This window comes from Lupinus angustifolius, chromosome LG04, assembly GCF_001865875.1.
Source record: "Lupinus angustifolius cultivar Tanjil chromosome LG04, LupAngTanjil_v1.0, whole genome shotgun sequence".
In the NCBI taxonomy this organism is placed as follows: domain Eukaryota; kingdom Viridiplantae; phylum Streptophyta; class Magnoliopsida; order Fabales; family Fabaceae; genus Lupinus; species Lupinus angustifolius.
Window position 1 is genome coordinate 1,420,604 of NC_032012.1, and position 21,285 is coordinate 1,441,888.

General features: G+C 31.4%; 3 protein-coding genes and 1 long non-coding RNA gene across 4 annotated transcripts; 1 reads left to right on the forward strand and 3 right to left on the reverse strand.

The window, feature by feature from the left end:
• Nucleotides 5,808-9,335, forward strand: LOC109345032 (polygalacturonase QRT3-like). Its single transcript, XM_019583784.1, has 3 exons — nt 5,808-6,094; nt 6,219-6,446; nt 8,308-9,335. The coding sequence occupies exons 1-3, from the start codon at nt 5,912-5,914 to the stop codon at nt 9,307-9,309; spliced, it is 1,413 nt and encodes a 470-aa protein (XP_019439329.1). The 5' UTR covers nt 5,808-5,911; the 3' UTR covers nt 9,310-9,335.
• On the reverse strand, nt 9,431-12,938 carry LOC109345033 (methyltransferase-like protein 13). The gene is made up of 9 exons (XM_019583785.1): nt 12,638-12,938; nt 12,438-12,551; nt 11,757-11,825; nt 11,648-11,667; nt 11,513-11,565; nt 11,371-11,401; nt 11,183-11,261; nt 9,796-9,953; nt 9,431-9,617 (listed from the first exon to the last, which is right to left on the reverse strand). The coding sequence occupies exons 1-8, from the start codon at nt 12,807-12,809 to the stop codon at nt 9,802-9,804; spliced, it is 690 nt and encodes a 229-aa protein (XP_019439330.1). The 5' UTR covers nt 12,810-12,938; the 3' UTR covers nt 9,431-9,617; nt 9,796-9,801.
• Nucleotides 14,926-15,594, reverse strand: LOC109345035. Its single transcript, XR_002107380.1, has 2 exons — nt 15,487-15,594; nt 14,926-15,397 (listed from the first exon to the last, which is right to left on the reverse strand). It is a non-coding gene; the product is annotated as an uncharacterized LOC109345035 (long non-coding RNA).
• On the reverse strand, nt 15,865-19,995 carry LOC109345034 (pentatricopeptide repeat-containing protein At5g55840). Its single transcript, XM_019583786.1, has 4 exons — nt 19,929-19,995; nt 16,469-19,836; nt 16,268-16,327; nt 15,865-16,026 (listed from the first exon to the last, which is right to left on the reverse strand). Exon 2 carries the CDS (start codon nt 19,812-19,814, stop codon nt 16,554-16,556), a length of 3,261 nt encoding a protein of 1,086 aa, XP_019439331.1. The 5' UTR covers nt 19,815-19,836; nt 19,929-19,995; the 3' UTR covers nt 15,865-16,026; nt 16,268-16,327; nt 16,469-16,553.

A 21,285-nucleotide genomic window follows, 5' to 3' on the forward strand; every position in this document is an offset into this window, starting at 1 on the left:
GCTTTTTTTCTCTTAAAAATATACCTCACAAAACAACGTCGTTTTGAGATTAGCGGTTTTTTTTAAATAAAGGTGACTCGCCGGTTCAACCAAGAACCGACCGAGTCACCGGTTTTTATATAACCCGACCGAGTCAAACCGGTTCTTCCCGGTTCATGTGCCATAAACGATCTGATATGTGGCTCGGACCGGTTTGGAGGCCGGTTCCCGGTTCAACCGGCCGATCCGAGCCGGTTTTTACAACTATGCTCTTGACCAATATTTCAATTTTAAGGATAGTTGCATTTTAAAAATGGGTTAAATATAGTTTTCAATGTTTTAAAATTTTAACTGAAAATTGAGACACGATTTCGTGCAAATTACATGTTTAATTAAATTTGAAACAAAAGTATGATATTTTCAATTGTTTAGAATTAATTAAAAATATTAAAAAGCCCTAAAGAGAACGAAACTACAGTGAGAATTTAAAGGTGACTTGAATGTGAAATTAAAAGTCAATGAAGTAAAAGTACACCTTCTGCTCATTGTTCATTACCTAATATATTAAATCCAGTATTGTTAAAATTTTACCAGTTATTAAACCGGTGACAGGACTGGTATAGTGGTACAATGATTCAAAAATTGCATGTCGATTACACTGGACATACATGCTTATATTTATATATATAAACATATAACATTTTTTTCCAAATAGTTACATACTCAAATTTATAATTCATATTCACAATCTACTCAAAGTTCACATAAACAAACAACTTTAAGTCTTTAACAAATTCAAAGTCTAAATTACAAAACATATATCAATCCAAAAGTATCACTTAACAACCCAAAATATAAATAAATGACACAAGTTCACAACTTACTCTACAAAACAAATAAATTTGGAGTTTTAATATTTAACACTAAGGAGTCAAAGTTGTCTCATATCGAAATTATATTTTTGCACAAAATCCTATTTTCAGACAGTACTCCAAGATTACACAAATGTCACTGAGATTACACACGAATGTTAGGAACCAAAATGTGTAATCTAAGTATGTCTTGAAAACATGTGCCTTGAAGAATGGTTGGAAAGTAATGAGTTTTTAAGTTTTTTTTTTTAAAAAAAACATATGTGTATAAACCAGCCTGTTTAGTCAAATATCGGCCGGTTCACCAGTTTTGACCGGTTTTGATACTTGACCAGTTCAATATCTATACCATACCGGTTAGGAGTTCGGTTCGCCGGTTTTTCGGTCAAACTGACCAGTACGGTACGGTTTTTACGTCATTGTTATTTAATAATAACAATAACATTTAGTAATATAATAATACTAATATTTAATCATTTTATAAAATTTTACATGCGTTGATAATACGACTAACAAGTGTGTTCTTAACAATACGAATGCACATATAACATGTGTGTTTTAACTACGCAAATGCACAAGTAACTTGTGTGTTCTTAGCAATGCAAATATACATATAATATATGTATTTAAATGCACGAATCACATGCTTGTTATTAACAATATAAATATATATGTAACATGTGATTTTAATCATATAAATGTACAAGTAATATATGTGTTATTAACCATGTGAATGTATATGTAATATGAGTTCTTAACCATGTAGTAGAAAAACACCAACTGTGCAAATGCACGAGCAATTTGGTAGTTGTTTTTGAAAACAATAATGTGTAATTAGAAAATCAACCTTAAATGAGAAATTGATTAAAAGCATACAGTGTAATTAGAGAACAAACTTCCAACTTTGAAAATCTATATAATAAAAACATGTTTCGCCATGTCATCCCATGACACATGTCACAACTCTAGCGAATTTTTTTCACTTAGAGACATCTCACTTTCTTAATATACATCCTCTCATATAGGATAAAAGTACACTTCTACTTATTATTCATTACCCAATATATTATTTAATAATAATAATAATATTTAATAATATCTATGCTACTTATAAAGGGAAAACCCAAAATAACCATCCACCATGGTGTAATTTGTGGTTCTCCCTATTTTGTTATCGCTATTTTCTAATTTTTACTAAAAAACCATATATAACCCAATGTTCCTCTCCAACCAATATATGTTCCATATTATTTGGTTAAATATTTCTTCTTACATTATAACTATCAGTTTTGAATGTAGAACATGAATGTTCAATTTTCTAAATTGAACATTACACAATTCGAATAAATTCAACTATACATTGCAAATATTTAACATAAAATATTATACTTGACATTTATGACATACAAACTATACATTATAAATGATAGGAAAGCGGGTTGATAGACACGATAATGCAGGTCAACACGATAGTAATAATAATAACATTTAATCATTTCATAAAATTGTACTTGCATTGATAATTCGAGTAACACGTGTGTTCTTAACGATACGAATGTATGTGTAACATGTGTGTTTTAACGATATGAATGTATGTGTAACATGTATGTTTTAACTATACAAATGTACGAGTAACATGTGTGTTCTTAGTAATATAATTGTACGAATAACATATATGCTTAAATGCAGAGTCACATGTTTGTTATTAATAATACGAATGTATATGTAACATGTGTTTTTAACCATGTGAACGTACGAGTAACATATGTGTTATTAACCATGTGAGTGTACATATAATATGTGTTCTCTTAACTATGCAGTAAAAAAACACTATCTATGCAAATGCATGAGTAACTTGATAGTTTTTTTTTTTTTGAAGCAAATAATGTGTAATTAGAAAATCAACCTTTAATGGGAAATTAATTAAAGGCATACAATGTAATTAGAGAACTAACTTCTAACTTTTGAAAATACATTCAGTGTAATCATTAGAGAATTAAGGGTAATTAAAAGATAACTTCAACTGTAAATTAAAAGGGAATGAAATAATTAAAAGTCAGCGGTAAGAAGAGAATGATAATTATTACAAAGAATACAATCTCTATGTACTATAAGTATAAAGATTTATATACAGAAATATCTTATTTATTATTTATTTGTATTACTTATATTTGAATATTAATGATGATTGCAATTTAATGATGAGTAATGTAACGACAATATAAAATATTTTACACTGTAAGGGCATACTACCTTTTCTCTATTATTACAAAAAGAAACTTTCATGTGGTGTATTCTAACGAAGTAATGGAAAATCAACCTTTAATGGGAAACTAATTAAAAGCATACAGTGTAATTAGACAATCAGTGTAATTATTAGAGAATTACGGGTAATTAAAAGATAACTTCAACGGTAAATTAAAAGAGAATCAAATAATTAAAAGTCAAGGGTAATAACAGAATGATAATTGTTACAAAGAATGCAAAATCTATATACTATAAGTATAAAAATTTATACATAATTAATATATCATTTATTTGTATTATTTATATTTAAACATCAATAACGATTAAAATTTAATGATGATGTGCAAAAAAAAAATTACACTATAAGTGCATACTACTTTTTCTCTATTACAAAAAGAAACTTTATGGTGTATCTATGGAAGTAAATAGTGTAATATTTATAAACCGTTAATATAAATATTTATATACAGTCAATATATCTTCTATAATTCATCTGTATTACTTATTTTTAAAAGTCAACGATGATTAAATATGAATAATATAATTACAGTATAAAAACTTTTGTGCTATCAATCTATATATTCATTTCTCAAATGGTAATTGAAACGTGAAATTAAAAAGCAAATTAGTGTCTCGGATCTTCTCATTCAATGAAAGTGGAAACCAAATAATATGATGAGGTTTGAGGGGGGTTGAAAGTTGAAACATGCTATTGATAAAGAAAAATCTAGACAAAAATCTAGACAAAGATCTTCTCCTTCAAAGAAAGAAGAGTTTCCCATTTAGAGAAAATGGAAACGAAAAGTTAAAGGTGGAAAACGTTGAGAGTTTAACACATGTTCGATCGGTAATGGTAAATAAAAAAACTATTTTCTTAAATAGGTAATCTTCTCATTCAACAAAAAGAATATTTCCATTTTATGAAAACAAAAACGAAAAGTTAAAGGAGAAAACAAATGGGGAGAGTTTGACACCTATTCTATTTGTAAATGAGAGAAATTATTTTTTGATATAGGTAATCTTTTCTTTCAATGAATGAATGATTTTCCTTTCAAGGTTAGTTTGAAAAGTGAACGAATTAAAAGGAAAGGAAAGAATGAGGATGAGGAGGAAAAATAATATTTTCCAATGTTTGATTTGCATTCAATTGGGGGAGGGAAAAAATTATTAGGCAAATGTTTTTATATTTTTTCTCCAATATTTGGAAGAAAACATGTGGAAACAGAGCTAATTGTGTACCAATTTTATATATTAGTAATATAAATAAATAACAAATAATATGTCGATAGTGTATAAATATTTATACTGACACTGGATATATATTACATTCTACATTTACAAAATTAGTATTTCTTATTAGACACACCTATAAATATCGACAATTTACTAAAATTCTAAAAAACAATAACAACAAAAATGTATATAGTGACAATGTATGAGTTTTATATACTAACATTGTATGATATTTTATTCTTATTTTATTATCATTGACTCTTCAAAAAAAATATAAAAATGAATGATATAAATATAATATAAATCTTTATACTCACACTCTATAGAAATTATACTAAAAAACCAACCAATGCATATCAATGTTATTATTATAACAATTATATTATTTTCCATTTACTTTCTTTCCATACCACACAACTACAAATCATTACATTTTCTTTCCATGCCAAACACAATGTAATAAAGAAGGGAATGAAAAGTTAAGAATATAAAAAACAGAAAGACTTATGCGAATACATGTATGTAGAGACAATCAATAAAAAGTGGACAATACATTAAAAAAGTTATTCTAATTAAAATTTAGTCATAAATAATAGCAACACAAAAGTATAAATACATTTATCTCTAAACATGACGTGTTCTATATGTATCAAAATAAGTTTTTCTCTATAAACAAATGTCAAGAGTTTGACACATGTCTTACTAGTAAATGAAAGAAAACTATTTTCATATATATGGAAAATGAAATAGTAGGAGAATATATTATTACTCTATAAGTATATACAAGAGTATTTATGACTTTTCTAGGTAAGGAATTAAACTCTTTCAGAGTTTATAGTTACTCTTCCAACAAGTTTCGCTCATAAAAATTAAACTTTTAACATTTTGATCATACTAAGCATATAAGTAGGTCTTACCCAATCAAAACAACACGTTATTGGTTGAGAGATTAACATGTATCCTACAAGTAAATGAAATAATGCTATTTTCTTGTAGGTAATCTTCTCATTAAATGAAAGAGTATTCTTCCCCTTTAATGAAAAAGGGAAAGGAAAAGTGAAGGGCGAGAAAATGATGAGTTTGACATCTGTGTAAATGAAATAACATTATTTTTAGGTAATAGAAGTCACATTTTATATTTTGTAATAAATGCTTCACTTACACTAGATTTTTTATCTAACAATATTACTTAATATGCAATATTGGAAAGAGAGATATCAAAAACAAAAATAACGTGGCATAACAATTTTACCGTTTACGTATAATAAAATTAACTTGTGTTAATTAAGTGGTAAAAAGTTCCGCTAGATTCGAATGGATAAAGAAACAAAGCTTCCTTCTTTTCTCACTCTATATATACGTGTGTTCTTAAGGACTGATAGGGAACATGCAGTGTGACAACCAATCAACAGCGTAAAAGGAGGAAAGTATCTTGAAGGGGATGAAGCAGTTATAACTTCTATCTACTCCCTTTTCTGCTTTTTAGAGATTTTTCTACTCTTCACTATCTGATTTTGACTATTTCTTCGTGTTTGACAAACCAAAATCCACATAGTAAATTTGATACACTGCCCAAAACTATGAAACCCTCTATCTTAGCCTTTCTCTTATTATCATCACTGGTTTTGCAAGTAACTACTTGCTTCCAGCATCATATTCCAATATCTCAGCTAAGGAACACGCTTGAGAAAAAACTAATCACTGTCCTTTCAAACTCACCACCTTTATTAGCATCATCACCAGCACCTTCAGAAGCAAAAAGGGTAAGTGTTACAATATTCAATTTCATATATTTTTTACTCAGTTTTCTAGATATCTCTTAAAGTGAAAGAAAACAATATAATCTCATTGTTTTTTGCATGGTTTGTGTTTTGAAATGTGAACTAGAGTGTTGGAGTGGTGTACCCAGCTGGGTATGGTGCTGACCCTACAGGGAAAAATGATAGTAGTGATGCAATTCTGAATGCTATAGGAGATGCTTTTAAGACCGAGAGTGGGTTAGAGTTGATGCCAGGAGTTAAAGACCTTGGTGGTGTTGTGATTGATTTGCAAGGTGGAAACTACAAAATCAGCAAACCCATCACATTTCCTTCTTCTGGTGGTGGTAATGTTGTGGTTAGTATCTTTTCTCTCTCATTATTTCATTGATGCAGTTGTTGTATCCTTCCAAACTTGTCACATCATTAGGCCTAAGAACATCTCCCGCAAGTAAAATATTCATTTTTAGTTGGATACTACATATTATCTTATATTTTATGATGACTTTATATTAAATAAGAATAACAAATATTTTTTATTACAAACATCATTTTTTTTCTCTTATGTCTATTTCCATACTTTCTCTTGATTAAGAACAATAAAAAATTGTTATTATTTAAAAACAAAAATGACACAAAACAAAATAAAAATGTTTTTTATTAAAAATAACCTCAAAAAGAACCAGTGTGATTATTCTATAAACTCATTCAGCATCATACTTTTAGATTTTATGTTTGAGGTTTTATTAGCATCTATGTATTTTCTCGGGTTTGGGTATTTGTAATTCTTTTAGGTGAGGGGTTCGTTTTTCCATTGATGAATTTTTATTCTTCTGTCGAGTTTTAATTGATAGTTTATGAAAACTGGACCATGTTGCAACTGGATATCATACCACTAAAATGCATTAATTATATAAATTATACAATAATAACGGTCAAATCGGTTTTTCTGATGAGAAAAAGATGTACACATTGACAGTGTATCAGTTTTATATACTATCATTGCATCATCCATAATTGATATTTAATTATGGTTGACTTTTTAAAAAAAATAATCTAAATGAAGGGTAGATAATGAAATGCATGTGCATAAGATTTTACACTCTTTTGTTATATTATATTAGCCATATGTGTCAGTTTTTATTTTAAAATTACAAAAAGTATATAAGAGTTCACTTAAATTGTACCCAAAAAAATTGTCGTGGATACATACCTGATACCACCATCACCTGTCTAAACCATGCTCTACAATTAAATCACACATTTTGCTGGTGTAAAAAAAAAAAATTAATACCTTTTTGGTAATTACCATACTTTTTGTAGTACAAAAGACACTATTATAAAAATTGGTTTGTGCTAGTCATTTTAACCAATAAACCGCTACGACATAATATTTATATTGGTCATGTAATTATCTGGTCAAAACCGATTAAAATCGATCATAACGATGAGTTTTTAATTAAACCATATTGGTCATACCGAACATTTTCATTTAAACTTATTTTTTGATGAAAATGATTTATTTTTAACAAAATGTTGATATGGAGGATCAAACACATAACTACTATATTTTTATGGGTGAACATCTGCTGTCCCATAAAAGTGTATCACTCCATGTGCCATTATTTATGATTGGTCAAAAAAATACTTAATTATTTTTTTTAACTTAAATGCATTAACCAATCACAAACAGTTTCATATAGGGTGATATACTTTTACAGCAGATCCCATTTTTTATACATCTAAAACATGGTACGATATATATATTTTTAACAAGTAATATAAATAAAAATTGTTATTGTCTTTTTTTATTGATTTTCCAACATTAATATTAGTATAAAATATATGTATATTTAACTTCACTTGTATGCGGTTTAATTAGTGAATCACTGATTGAAGCATTATACCACTATATCAATATCATCAACATCCTGGTCGATTTGGTGACCGGTAAAAATGTTAATAACGTCGATATTAATAACATTGAGTTTGACACAAATCTATTAAATATAATTTATTAAAATAAATTCATTTTTTAATAAATAATACTAACATGTTTTGAATTTTAGTGAAATTACGCAAATTATGATTTATCCTTGTTTATTAGTATCCCAAAAATAGTGACAACCTTGGACAGTTTCTAAATTTTTGATTGGTAAATGTTGCAGCACCATATTTAATCTTCTTGCACTTTAACTTGTACATGAATGATTGATTAGGTAAAAGGAGGAACCTTGAGAGCTTCTGATTCATTCCCATCTGATCGCTATCTTATTGAGTTAATAGCATCAACAACCACACCTCAACAAAATAATGTAGTTCATTACGAAGACATAACATTCCATGACATCCTCTTCGATTCGAGCTACAAAGGTGGAGGGATTTCCATTGTTGATTCAGCTAGAATCAGGATCAACAATTGCTTCTTCCTCCATTTCGAAACCGAAGGAATTCTTGTCCAACGCGGCCATGAGACCTTCATATCTAGTTCTTTCCTTGGACAACACTCAACGGTGGGCGGCGACAAAGGGGAGAGGAATTTCACAGGCACTGCCATTGATCTCGCGAGCAATGACAATGCAATCACAGATGTCGCAATTTTCTCGGCTGCCATTGGTATTCTTCTAAGGGGACAAGCTAACATTATTACTGGTGTGCATTGTTATAATAAGGCCACAGGTTTTGGTGGCATTGGCATTTTGGTGAAGTTACCAGGAAATTCAGCAACTAGAATTGACAATTGTTACATGGACTATAATGCCATAGTCTTGGAAGATCCGACTCAAGTTCATGTCACTAATGCATTTTTCTTAGGGGATGGTAATATTGTTTTGAAGTCAATTAATGGACAAATTTCTGGTTTAACTATAGTTGATAATATGTTCAGTGGGGACCCTAAAGCTAAGTTCCCAATTATAAGTCTAGATGGGAAATTCAGTAACATTGATCAAGTGGTTATTGATAGGAACATTGTTGCTGGTATGAGCATCAAATCAACTATTGGGAAATTAAATATGGATGGAAATGGCACAAAATGGGTGGCTGATTTTTCTAACATTTTGGTATTCCCTAATAGGATTAGTCATTTTCAGTATTCATTTTTCTCTCAAGAGGGGCCTAAATTTATAGCACATTCAGTGACCAATGTGTCAAATAATATTGTAGTTGTGGAAAGTGAAAAGCCAGTTAAAGGGGTTGTTTCCTTCTTAGTTGAACAATGAGTTATTATGTGAGTTGATCATATATTTTACTCTCGTAAATGAAATTGTGACTCATGGAAAGAAGAAAAAAGTTCCATGTGATTTATTTTTATTTATTTTCTTAATACCTCTGTCTTTAAATCTCACAATCATTGAGAAAACCACAGTACATAACTGTTACAAAGAAAAGTTCATTAACTTTGGATTTAACATTACAAATTCTAAGATCAACTAAGAGAGTTGTAAACACAAGATTGTAGGGTGAAGATGCATGCATTCCTTTCTAAACTGCCCAATAATGCTTCCATGCTAGAGTTTACAGAAATTTCCTGCCACAAGTGTTACAATAATAATGATATAAGCTCAGATGGCAAAGGATATATGAAGTTACACTCAACTTTACTGAGAAAGAAGTATGAACATCAAATCATGAAGATTAATTATTCCGAAAAGTTGCATACGAAATGTATTAAATAACTAACGACCAAGGGCATAAAGAGAAGGTACCATGAATTATTTAATTTCCTTAGTGCAGATATATATATAGTGGACATCAGGATTCTGTCCTAAGGCTTCATCCACAGAGCTTCCATCATCATTAAGTGGAACTGGTTTTGTCAGCTCCCAAACTGGATTATCAGGTTCATCTTCTGATGCCAGTTTATCTGCAAATACAGTAGGCTCTGGTTATTCACAAGGACATAATTAGTACTTCAACTTCGAATGCATATTCGGGTTTTGATTGCGTTGCAGCTTGATGCAGCGAATGTGGTATGCAGTCGGGTCTAATGCAGTCTTCATTTTAAACCCCTATGTATATATAATCAATAAAAGAGCATTAAATTCAGAGTTTATTACGGAACCATCAGAAAAGTTGCCATCACTTTTCTCCGAAGGATTAGATCAGTTTTAGTGTTATTCGTTTCTGATAGGCTATTTCATGTTTTATTAAGATCCGTGAAAATTGGATAATATATTCCACAGTGCCAACCACCTTACATCTTATGCATAACTCTATTGGTAGATTTCACTGACAATTTTTTTCCACATGGATTTGGATCCTCTCGAGCGGTTGCACCTCTCCGACAGTTGTTGGAGCTCTTTCCTACACCATCTCCATATGGGATGATTATAAATAAATAAAAGTTCACAATATGCATCATTTCCGCATGGTCTCATGGCTCCAGAAGCTGCTGGAAAGGTGCAGCTGTTGGAGATGATCCAAATCCTTTTTGCATAAAGACAGACAATTTAAAATCTACCCTCCCTCGATTATGTATGAAAAAACTAAGTTCATGATCATAGACATGGCCATAAAGCCTTATGAATTAGGTTGTACATTACGTTATTGGGCACAAAGCCGCAAACTCCAATGTACAAGTGATTTATGAATAGACTGGAACATTCAATAAGAAGAACTGGCTCCTTTAAAATGTAGAGTTGCATTTTATCTAAAGTATAAATGTACAATAAATTATTATAAAGGTGTATCGATATGCACAATAAATTATGTTGTTAAAATCTAAAACTTCATTTTTTGTATGTTTTATTGTTACTTGTGTTAATATATTATTTTAAAATTTCGATAAATTTATGAATGATTCATTACAAACTTTTGAATGAATCATTTTAGTTAGTTTCTACTGTCTAGTGGCTCCTGCAAAAAATTTATTCAAGATCTGCCACTGCCTGCGAGGCAGTAACCCACAGATTTCCTCCAACTTGTATGCTATTTGGGACTTTCTGAATTAAAAAAGTAAATGATAGAACTAAAGATCAGGCAAAAACAGAAGCCTAGAAACAAACATCTGAGAAATACAGAACAGAGAAATAGTAAAGAGGGTCATAAAATTTGGAATAGAGAATGATATTAACATTAGGTTTTAAAACCAACCTATCACATGGAGCTTTATTGTCCAAGAGCATGAATCCCTTAGCAAAGGCAGGCGATATAGTGGATCTCCATATGTTACCTATTACACGGAGTCAAGGCTGATCAGGTGAAAGACAGACACAATTCGCCGATTTATTCGAGAGTAAATCTGAATGAAGATTGGTACCATAAGAAAGAGACGCAATTACCAGAATGTAGACTCCTTTATCCCCGAGGACCCTATAGTATGTCATCAACTGCTTCAATAATGGTGAATAGATCAACAATAAAAATATACAAAATAAAACAGGAGCTCTAAATAATTATACTTTTATAATGGTTTTATTATACCTCCATACTTCCTCAAGCATCTTTATCGCATGTTGTCTTGAATTATTCCCACACTATGAACAAAAATATGCAATGAGCAAATCAAAACTCTTGATTTTTGAACATACAAGTATTTCAATGAGCATTATCACTCACCAGGATAGAATCAAGAGTCCCTGAAAAACAATATCAAAAAGTATCAGCCTGATTCATTGTCCAATAGGTGCTCTAATTACAACAAAAAAACTATAAAAGGTAAACATACCTTTGTCAATAATGGCACCAAAAGACCCAGACTCAAAAGGACTCATGTCTCTGACATCCATTTTTATATCTGCAAAATCATTAAGGATAATTTACCTTAAAAAACATCATCAACAACTCTTGTTTACAACAAGTAGGGCTTAATCCAACTAGTTGAGGTCCATTACATGGATCAACGACTCTTGTGTAAATAAATAATAAATTCTTAAAGTTGACCACTTCCAAACCTCCATAACATAGATTCTAATAAAGGACGACCTAGAGCACGGGACTATTACCTGGACAACATGCTACAGAGATGTTTCTGGGAGATAGATATACACAAGCTTATCCTCGCAAACAAAGGGGTTGATCCAGGATTTGAAACCATAACCTATAGGTCATAAGGCAAACATCCTTACCTTGCTTGCCGAGGCTCACCCTCTAACATAGAGTCTAATATTTACATTTTCTGGTTTCTGGGTATATCCTCCTACAAAATATATGATAGACCAATCTCTCTTGTATAGTCATGTAAGCATAAACCTCTCATAATAGATTTTTCTCATATGCATAAATTACGGGCCACACGCTTAAGGGATCGAAGTCCTACAAATTCATATACTATCCAGTGTTTGTTTACAAAATTGGCAATCTGAAAAATAAAATCATAATGTTCAACACAAGAAAGGAAGAAAAGTACATTTCATGTGGGGGCGATCACTGTATTTGTTTTGCATAGCTTCAATTACCACAGAAGATATATCAATGTTAACAACATCAGTGTACCCATCATCAACCATGCCTTCACTGAAAGCTGTAAATATAAAAATCGTATCTTTTTGAATAAAAACAAAATGGGGTATCATAAAAATGTTAAGTTTAGAGATCTAAAGAAGAAACCTGAATTTCCAGAACCAACAACAAGGATGTGAAGAGAACGAGGAACATAGAGGTTGATGATAGGAGCTAAAGTGGGATACTTTTGGTACCAATCAAAGGGATTAGGCTCGTTGGAGTAACGGTTGTCCCAATACCATGGTTCACCGTAGGCTTGTGACCCTGCTGTTGTCATCACTCTTGTTCTGTTTCAATGTTTGAATGTTTCAATCTTAGTTAGATAGATATGTAATTGTGACTGATTTAGGACTTAGATGATGTTGTATTCATTCATTGATGTAAATCTCATAAGGTAAATATGGGAAGTTAGGAACACAAGGATGATGAATGCTGAAGGAAAGAATAACTATAGGTACTATATAACGGAAAGGGGATCACCTGTCCCAAAATGGTGTTCCCAATTCTGTCTCACACCATTCATGTTTAAACACATGGATTTAATATTTTATTTTTATAAAATAAAATTAAAATAAAGTGTTATTTTTATTTGTTGGCAAATAGTGATTGGATTGGGACATAGGGACAAGAATTCCAAGGGACAGAAGATCCAGTTCCCTATATAACTATGTATACATAATCATTATATCATTAATCTACCATTTATTTGTATTACTTTTTGAATAGTTAACAGAGTGTATAAAATGATTATACCCTCATAAAATATAGTTTTCTCTATATGTTATGCTGTAGATAGGGGTATTATGGTCATTGTACATTAGTTTGTAACAAGTGTAGATGAGTTATATGATAATTTTTTTGTCTTTAATTTTGTTTTCCAAATATTTCAATTTGACCATTTATTACAAGAATTTAATATTTATCCATTGGTGTTTAAAATTTTGAGAGCTTAGAAGACTAATATATGAATGATGGGTGATGTATTAAATATATGTATTAACTTCTTTTTATAATCATTTTCATTGTCTCCCTTCTTCGTAGTAAATTATTAAACGGGACTGTTAACAAAATAAGCTCACTATTATGGCTTCATATTAGTTTAATTTTTTCCCGATCATAAGCTTAGTTGAATATGTCATATATTATAGAGAGCAATGACAGTACATTATAGGTCATATATTATAATATAAATTGTATTATATCTCTGTTTATATTCCATTTCTAAAACAACTTTTTATTAAATATTAAATTAATTAATTTAAAATTTATCCAAGAAGAAATTTGAAAATGAAAACATTATAAAGTGAAATTGAATTAAATGGGTCAGACTTAAAGTTTCATATTTTTAAGTGTTTTTTTGTCAATATATTTTTATATTTAGTTAAAATCAAACTTTAAAATTAATGAGTTTAAATAAATTACCTGAGCCGGAATTTTAAGGGTTGAACTCATTTTCTGTGGATACGTGAGATCAAAGCTAGTATTAATATAATGATACAAAGTCCTATTAGATCTCAGGATAACTAAAAGATTAAAATTTTAATTATAAAGAATGACACTCGTTAAAAAAGACAGCTACACACTTAAAAGTAATTAGTCTTTACTCAAAAAAGTGAAAACATATCGGATAAAAAAAACGTTATACAAAAAAATTCACGAGTGAAGTATTAGAAAAAGGTTAAAACTAGTGAAGTATTATCTCAGGGCAGATATTATTTTATATATGTAATTACAATTAAATATAATGTCATCTTTATATAAATATAATATTTCTGTCCTCTTAATATAGAAAATGTAGTTTCTTAATAATGTGTCAAGTACAATCTACTTTTGAAGTCTCAAATATTTACTACAAAAGAGATTCACTATTTCAAAAAGAGGGATCACTATGATTTGCTACATGATAAAAACAACTTAAACACAAACTATTACACTGCTGACCTTTTAAAATACAAAGCAACTATCCATTGCTTCAGATCTAAGAATTATGTATGGCATTTCCATCTCAGCAAGTAGAGCAATGGAAAAATGTAAGAGTATGATATATAGGAATTGTGGCTATTTGTTGTTTTTACTAATGAGACATGATCCATTTACTTTAAGAATAAATCTTTTAAACTTACTCCACATCCTAACCATCAATTCTAGGAAAATTTAATAGTTTAAATGTACTCACTAATTCAAACCATTGAATTTCCTTCAAATTAATGATTAGGACGTAGAGTAAGTTTAAAAGACTTACTTTTGGAGTAAGTGGATCTCCTCCCTTTACTAATTGAGGTTGATTTTCTAATTTTGATGGCCAAGAAAGTCTAACTACCTGGAATTAGAGGGCATAATGCTGCTCAAGATGAAGAGTTCTAAGTAAAAACAACGTTCAAATCAAGACCCCAGAAAATTCCAGAACTTTGCACATTAAAGCTTACATAAACAATGTTCAAAGTTAAAGACATATAAGGGTAGCCCTTGTAACATCGAATGTATAGGGTTAAGATGAAATTTTACATATCTAGCATGCTAGGATGTTGAACAAAACTCAATCTAAAAAACAACTAGACTTGTCTATCTCTATATCATATTCCAGTTCAAATGCATTTTCATCCTCAAGTGACTCACCAATCTCCTTCACCTTTAAGCCGGACGCTTTTTTCATTCCATCACTATCAGCCAGTCAAATTAAACGTATCAGTGATGTTGTAAAAATGATTGCAGCCCTGATTATGACCCATTTCTTGGTTCCCTAACTAGTGACTTCATAAAGCAAAAGTACACAAATGGTTGCTTCTGAAGAAGTGAAAGCGCTTACCATGAAGAACTACACAACCATTACATGCAGCATACCGCATCACCGCAAGATAGAAATTTCTACATGATTTACCAAAGGCTAAGTTAGAGACTGAAACAGACAATTCAGTATGAAAATAGCAATAATTGGTGCATTATGAAGGTCATACAGGGTGTATTCAGCCAGCAGGCATATCTTTGAGGTCTTTGTTGGGCCATGAGTAAGTCATCATGAATAACACCTCATAGCACCGGCTAACATGCAATCACCAATTAATCAGGGTATGAGGCGGAGCGGCTAAACACTCACGATCAGATTTCCTGCATAAGTAAAGCACGTATTGGAGGTTCAGCAGACTGAAGCTATTTATTCTACTCATAGATTTGTAGGCAGTGCATAATACCTTTATCACATCATGAGCCTTTCATTTGACACTTGTTCATTCCGTAAATCTGGAACAACCACTGTTTTGGGAAGATGATGACACATCCAAGGTACTTTCGAGAAGCAGGAAGTGGTTGCTTTGCTAATGGTGATCTTTTTCATTATTATTATCTCAAAATCCACACCACCTATACATAACAATGATATTAGCACAAACAAATGCTTCGTGACAATGACCTGATTAGACACCTATAAATAAGAATGCACCAACTCAAGACTTCCTGCATGTCCATCATCACTTGCAGATCTATTACAGAATAGATCCCTACAGACACGAGAAATTATTTTCAGATTGTAAATCATTAGAATAATCTAGGTTTGAGATTAAAAAAGCTACTGAAATTAGCCATGTGTGCTTGTTTGCCATTTTCTTTAATTTTTCTGCTTTTAAGATCGTATAGCATACAAATCAAGACACATTCAGTTCAGCAGCCAAAAAGAGAATAAAAAAAGAGTGATGTAGTGCCAGTGTGCCACAGCTTAGTTATGCAATAAAACAACAATACCTGCACTCCAACATTGTGTACAACCTTATTCCAAGAAGAGTGTTTCTCGTGAAATCCAACCTGAAGCGAAGTAAATAAAAGAAATAGATAAGTAGTTGGAATGAATAAAAAAGTACTACTGAAACAAAAATAAGAATCAAGGTTGCATACTGTACAAGTAACCAAGAGAATATGATTAGAGGAATGTAATGCAAACCATACCAGCGATATGACATTCGGCTCGGTAACAAGACTGCCATCTCGCCTCACCAGCCAACTCATATTCTGGAGAAAAAGCACCCGGCGATCAACCAAATTTTCTTCTCCTTTTGTATCTCAAGTTTACTAATTCTTTCCCAGCAACCATCAATAACCCATTTAATCTTTCACTGCATCCATTTAAATCCAAATAAACCAAGTCCCTGGCCTGTAAATCCCTCAACAGCTTTTCACTTTCAATATGATAATTTCCAGCACAGAGAGAATCAATAAGAACTATATATATGGAAGTATTGGGCCAAAGATATCTTTGTTTCATCTCTTCATAAAGTTTAAAAGCAGCTTCAACATCACCATTAGCACAAAGGCCAGATATAAGAACATTGTATGTAGCAACATCAACCTTCACCCGACAATGTTCCATTATACTCTTCAATTCTAAAGCCTTTGCAACATTAGCTTCTTTGCAATAAATGTGCATTAAGGTTGTGAAAGTAGCAGCAGTTGGAATGATTTGCTTCTCAAGCATGAAATCAAGAATCCAAATAGCATTTTCAGTCTTCCCTGAACGTGCAAGACCTCTAACAATAGCACTCATAGCAACATCATGGGAGCTGACACCGAGTGTTTTCATCTCATCTTGCAGCCTCATTGCTCCTTCTATACTTCCCGCTCTACACATACCATTGATTAAAGTGATATACTGTTTACATGTAGGAACCGAACCACTGTCCAACAAGGCTTGCAAAACACAATGGGCTTTATCAAAAGCACAAGTTCTAATGAGTCCATTAAAAAGGGCGTTGTATGTATCTACATTAGGAATAATACCTAACGAACTCATTAGTTTTACCAGATCAAACGCTATTTTTATGTCATCTCTTTCACAGAACTTGGTAATAAGCATGTTAAATGTAAAGCAATCAGCTATAGAACCTTCAAGTATCATCCTTCTAAAAAATTTTACAGCAACATCCAACGATCCAGACTTACAATATCCGAGAATAAGAGAGTGCCATGTTAGCCTGTCTGGCACAAAACCTTGTCTGATCATGTCATTGTATAGCATAGAACAGCTTGCCATGGCATGCTTCTTTGAATATCCATGCAGCAGAATGTTGTAAGTTGCTAAATTGAAGCATGGACTTCTACTCCTCATTGCTGAAAGGATACCATTTAACTTTGACATTTTTCCCTTCCTTGAGTATCGATCAATAAGCACATTGAATGCAATAGTATCAGGGCCATCACCTTTGGTCAGCATATCTTCAAAAATATACATAGCAGCTCTTGAGTGCCCTTCCTTAAAAAGACCATCCACTAAACTAGTGTACATAGCAGTATTTGGAGATAATAATCCCTTTTCAATTGCATTCCAAGAAAAAAGGAGTGCAGCAACTACTTTACCCTTCTTGCATAGCCCCGCAATAAGACTAGTGTATGTATAACTGTCAGGTAGAAAACAATTTGTAACCATCTCATCGAAAAGAGCAACTGCATCTGATAAATTTCCTGATCTACATGTCCAAGTAAGTATTGTATTGTACAAAACATTATCAATGACATAAGGAATGCAACGAAGTCTGTGCAAAAAAACTTTGGCTTCATTTATATGTCCACCAACGCAGAGTCCTTTCAATAGGCCAGCATATGTGAATTGACTTGGGAAATGGCCTAAACTATTCATTTTATCAAACATCGAAAATGCTTTTAGTGCATCACCAGAATTTCCATAACCGTTTATCATGGAATCAAAAGTAACAGAGTTAGGATCCAAACCAATCCTGCTCATGTGATCCATAAAATACTCAGCTTCTTCAAGTCTCCCACATTTACAAAAAGTGTCAACTAACACATTACATGTGAAGTGATCTGCAACATGACCACTGAGGTTCATAACTGCATAAGTATTTAATGCATCTTTTAGGTTTCCCATCTTGCAATAGTTGAATATTAACGTCGAATACAAAATGCTGCTCGGCACAATTCCAGCCTTATACATTTTACACATGATCTCCTTTGCATTATTTACCTTCCGCGCCCTGAAAAATTCATTTATGAGCACTGAAAAGGTAACAACATCAGGATAGACAGAAACTTTTAACATATGATCCAGCAGCTGGACAGCTTCCGCAAGCAGACCATTCTTACACAATCCATCGATCATTGCTGTATAACTTATATGACTCACTCTCACCGCATTCATCCTCATTCTTTCAAGAATACTCGGAAACAATCCAAATTCGCCATGCTTGGATAGCCCATTTAAAAGAGCCCCATACGTTACTTCATTATATCTCAAACCATGTGATTCCATCATATCCAAAAGTCTCAATGCTTCATCAATGTTTCCCTTGCTACAATGCCCATCAATCAAAGTATTGTAAGTGATACTGTTAGGTGACAAATTAAATGATGACATCTCATCAAAGACTTGAGTAGCAACTCCAATCTTCCCCTCCTTAACAAACCCATTAATAAGAGTATTGTAAGTGACCTCATTAGGATACACGATATTCTTTCTCATCCTTTTCAACATTAAGTACGCTTTTGCACTCCTACCTTCCCTGCACAAATTATCTATCAACACATTATATGTACAAACATCTGCCGCAATACCCTTAGATGCCATACGATCAATAAGCTCGGATGCTGCTTTATACCTTCCTTTCTTGCAATACCAATTGAGCAAAGTATTATAACTGACTGCATTTGGAAAATAACCGCTTTCTTCCATCTTCCTCAACAGAAAACCAGCACTTTTAAACTTCCCTCGTTCACATAAAGCATTTAACAATATGTTAAATGTAGCAATATTAGGAGAAACCCTCTTGGCAAGCATCCCTTTGAAAAAGGACCAAAACAACTCAACTTTTTTATCTTTGGCCAACGAACCAAGCACCATGTTACAAGTATAAACCGAAGGCTTGAATCCCCGAAACCCCATCAAGTAGAAAGTCTGCACAGCATCACCAACCATCTTTTCCCTCAAACAAACTCTAATCAACAAATCAAAAACAGCAGGGTTTGAGTTGCAGACGCGGTAAGTATCCATCAAAACACCGAAAACATTGTTCAATCCAAGTGGCATTTGTAACATATATCTCAAGGTTGTTTTGGCAAAATTGTACATTCTAGCTCTAACAAGTATGTGTGTTGTAGTGCATATAATATGTGTAACCTGATTTAACTCCAAATTGGGTTGCTTAATTACCCATTTGAGAAATTTCAAAGCCAACCTTCCATGAACAGGCCTAAGAGAAGTTAACCTATAATTCATAGAGTTGAGTGATTCCCAACGGTGTATAGTGAGAAATGTGTATATACTCTTCTCCATATTCAAAACCATTCCCAAAGGTGCAAACTTTATGCTGAAAATCAAAGATAAAAAGGATAAAAACAGAGTGGGTTTAGAGAGGGACAAAGGTACAAGTGAGAAAACGAAGGTGGAAGAGGAAGTTACCTAGAACAAGAATAAAGCAAGTTAGTGAAGGGTGCTTGTCTTCTTCCCAATTCGTCTTTTTTAATCTTCTTCTAGAGTTCTAGGTAAATAAATTTAGTTCGTTGTAATACAAATACAAAACTATCTAATAATATTTGAATTTTTTATGGATTTAATATATATATATATATATATATATTTATTGTATGTATATATGTACACTAGCAAAGTGTGTTTTTTACTACAATAAATTATTTATTACTCATATGTTAATTATTATTTATTTTCAAATAAACTATCGATAAATGATGTGTTGATAATGTAAAAAATTTATATTGATTATGAATAATTTTAAACTCATTTTTTTATTTAATGGCTTTTTTCTCTCTAGTAAGTAATAAACTAATCTATTTTTTATCTATAATGTTTCCTTTTAAGTATAGTAGATTTATCAAATTCCATCAATCTATTGTTATATTTATCAAATTTGATCAATGAGTAATCCCAATGAAAGTGGATTTGATCAAGATGCTGAAATGACACTTCAAAATCAATTAGTAGCCTTGGTGTTATTTAGATTATATAGTTATTAAAAAAACATTTAATCATAATATAATCCATGTATAAATCAGAGCATTGTGTAAATATTATTTATTTTGTGTGAAAACAACAAATAAACTATTTTTCATACACATGATAAAGATTTAAATCTCATACATGTATATTATCATTTTAACAATCAACTTGCATTGAATTAAAAAAACTAAACAATAAAAAATTTCATGCATGTGTTTGTTTGTTACATATGCACTATACACATTCGTCACCAAAAATATATAGCAGAAGAATTTAGGTGAAATATAGTTAATGATTCATTTATGTTGGACTTATTGGCTCTAATTTAGAAAAAAATGCTGATCTTTGTGAATGTGTGTAACTTATACTTTAATTTTGGACTTATTTTCTTTAACATGTCTTTTATGAAAAATATTTACAAAATATTAAAAAAATGGTTATGAAATATTAAATTTTGAAAATATGATGTTTTGCTAATAATTATGTTTAGAAGTTTAAGCTAAAGATTTTGTAAAGTTTTCACATTTGAAGTAAATTTTATATTTATTATGGTTTTGAGTTTTGGTGTTGATTATGAGTGTTGTGATAACCGGACCGGACGGTCCAACCGGTGTGATTACTGATCAGACTTGAAAATGGCTCTGACTTGTAGTCTTATCCGAGTGAGGGATTGAACCGCTTTGAACCAGAGAAATTATGGTTCAACCATGTTAAATCCGGTTGAACCGCAATAACTCGGGAAGTGAATTGGATGATTCAATTAAAATGTAAAAAAAAAAAATAGAACATTACTCTAATGTTT

What these genes read in the sequence shown, in the direction of transcription:
- LOC109345032 (XM_019583784.1), top strand. Translation starts at nt 5,912, where the DNA reads ATGAAACCCTCTATCTTAGCCTTTCTCTTATTATCATCACTGGTTTTG. An exon ending in CACCTTCAGAAGCAAAAAGG is followed by an intron (nt 6,095 to 6,218) that starts GTAAGTGTTACA and finishes AATGTGAACTAG; the next exon opens with AGTGTTGGAGTGGTGTACCC. An exon ending in CTGGTGGTGGTAATGTTGTG is followed by an intron (nt 6,447 to 8,307) that starts GTTAGTATCTTT and finishes ATGATTGATTAG; the next exon opens with GTAAAAGGAGGAACCTTGAG.
- LOC109345033 (XM_019583785.1), bottom strand. Translation starts at nt 12,809, where the DNA reads ATGACAACAGCAGGGTCACAAGCCTACGGTGAACCATGGTATTGGGAC. An exon ending in TGGTGCCATTATTGACAAAG is followed by an intron (nt 11,668 to 11,756) that starts GTATGTTTACCT and finishes ATTGTTTTTCAG; the next exon opens with GGACTCTTGATTCTATCCTG. An exon ending in GGACTCTTGATTCTATCCTG is followed by an intron (nt 11,566 to 11,647) that starts GTGAGTGATAAT and finishes TTTTGTTCATAG; the next exon opens with TGTGGGAATAATTCAAGACA.
- LOC109345034 (XM_019583786.1), bottom strand. Translation starts at nt 19,814, where the DNA reads ATGGTTTTGAATATGGAGAAGAGTATATACACATTTCTCACTATACAC.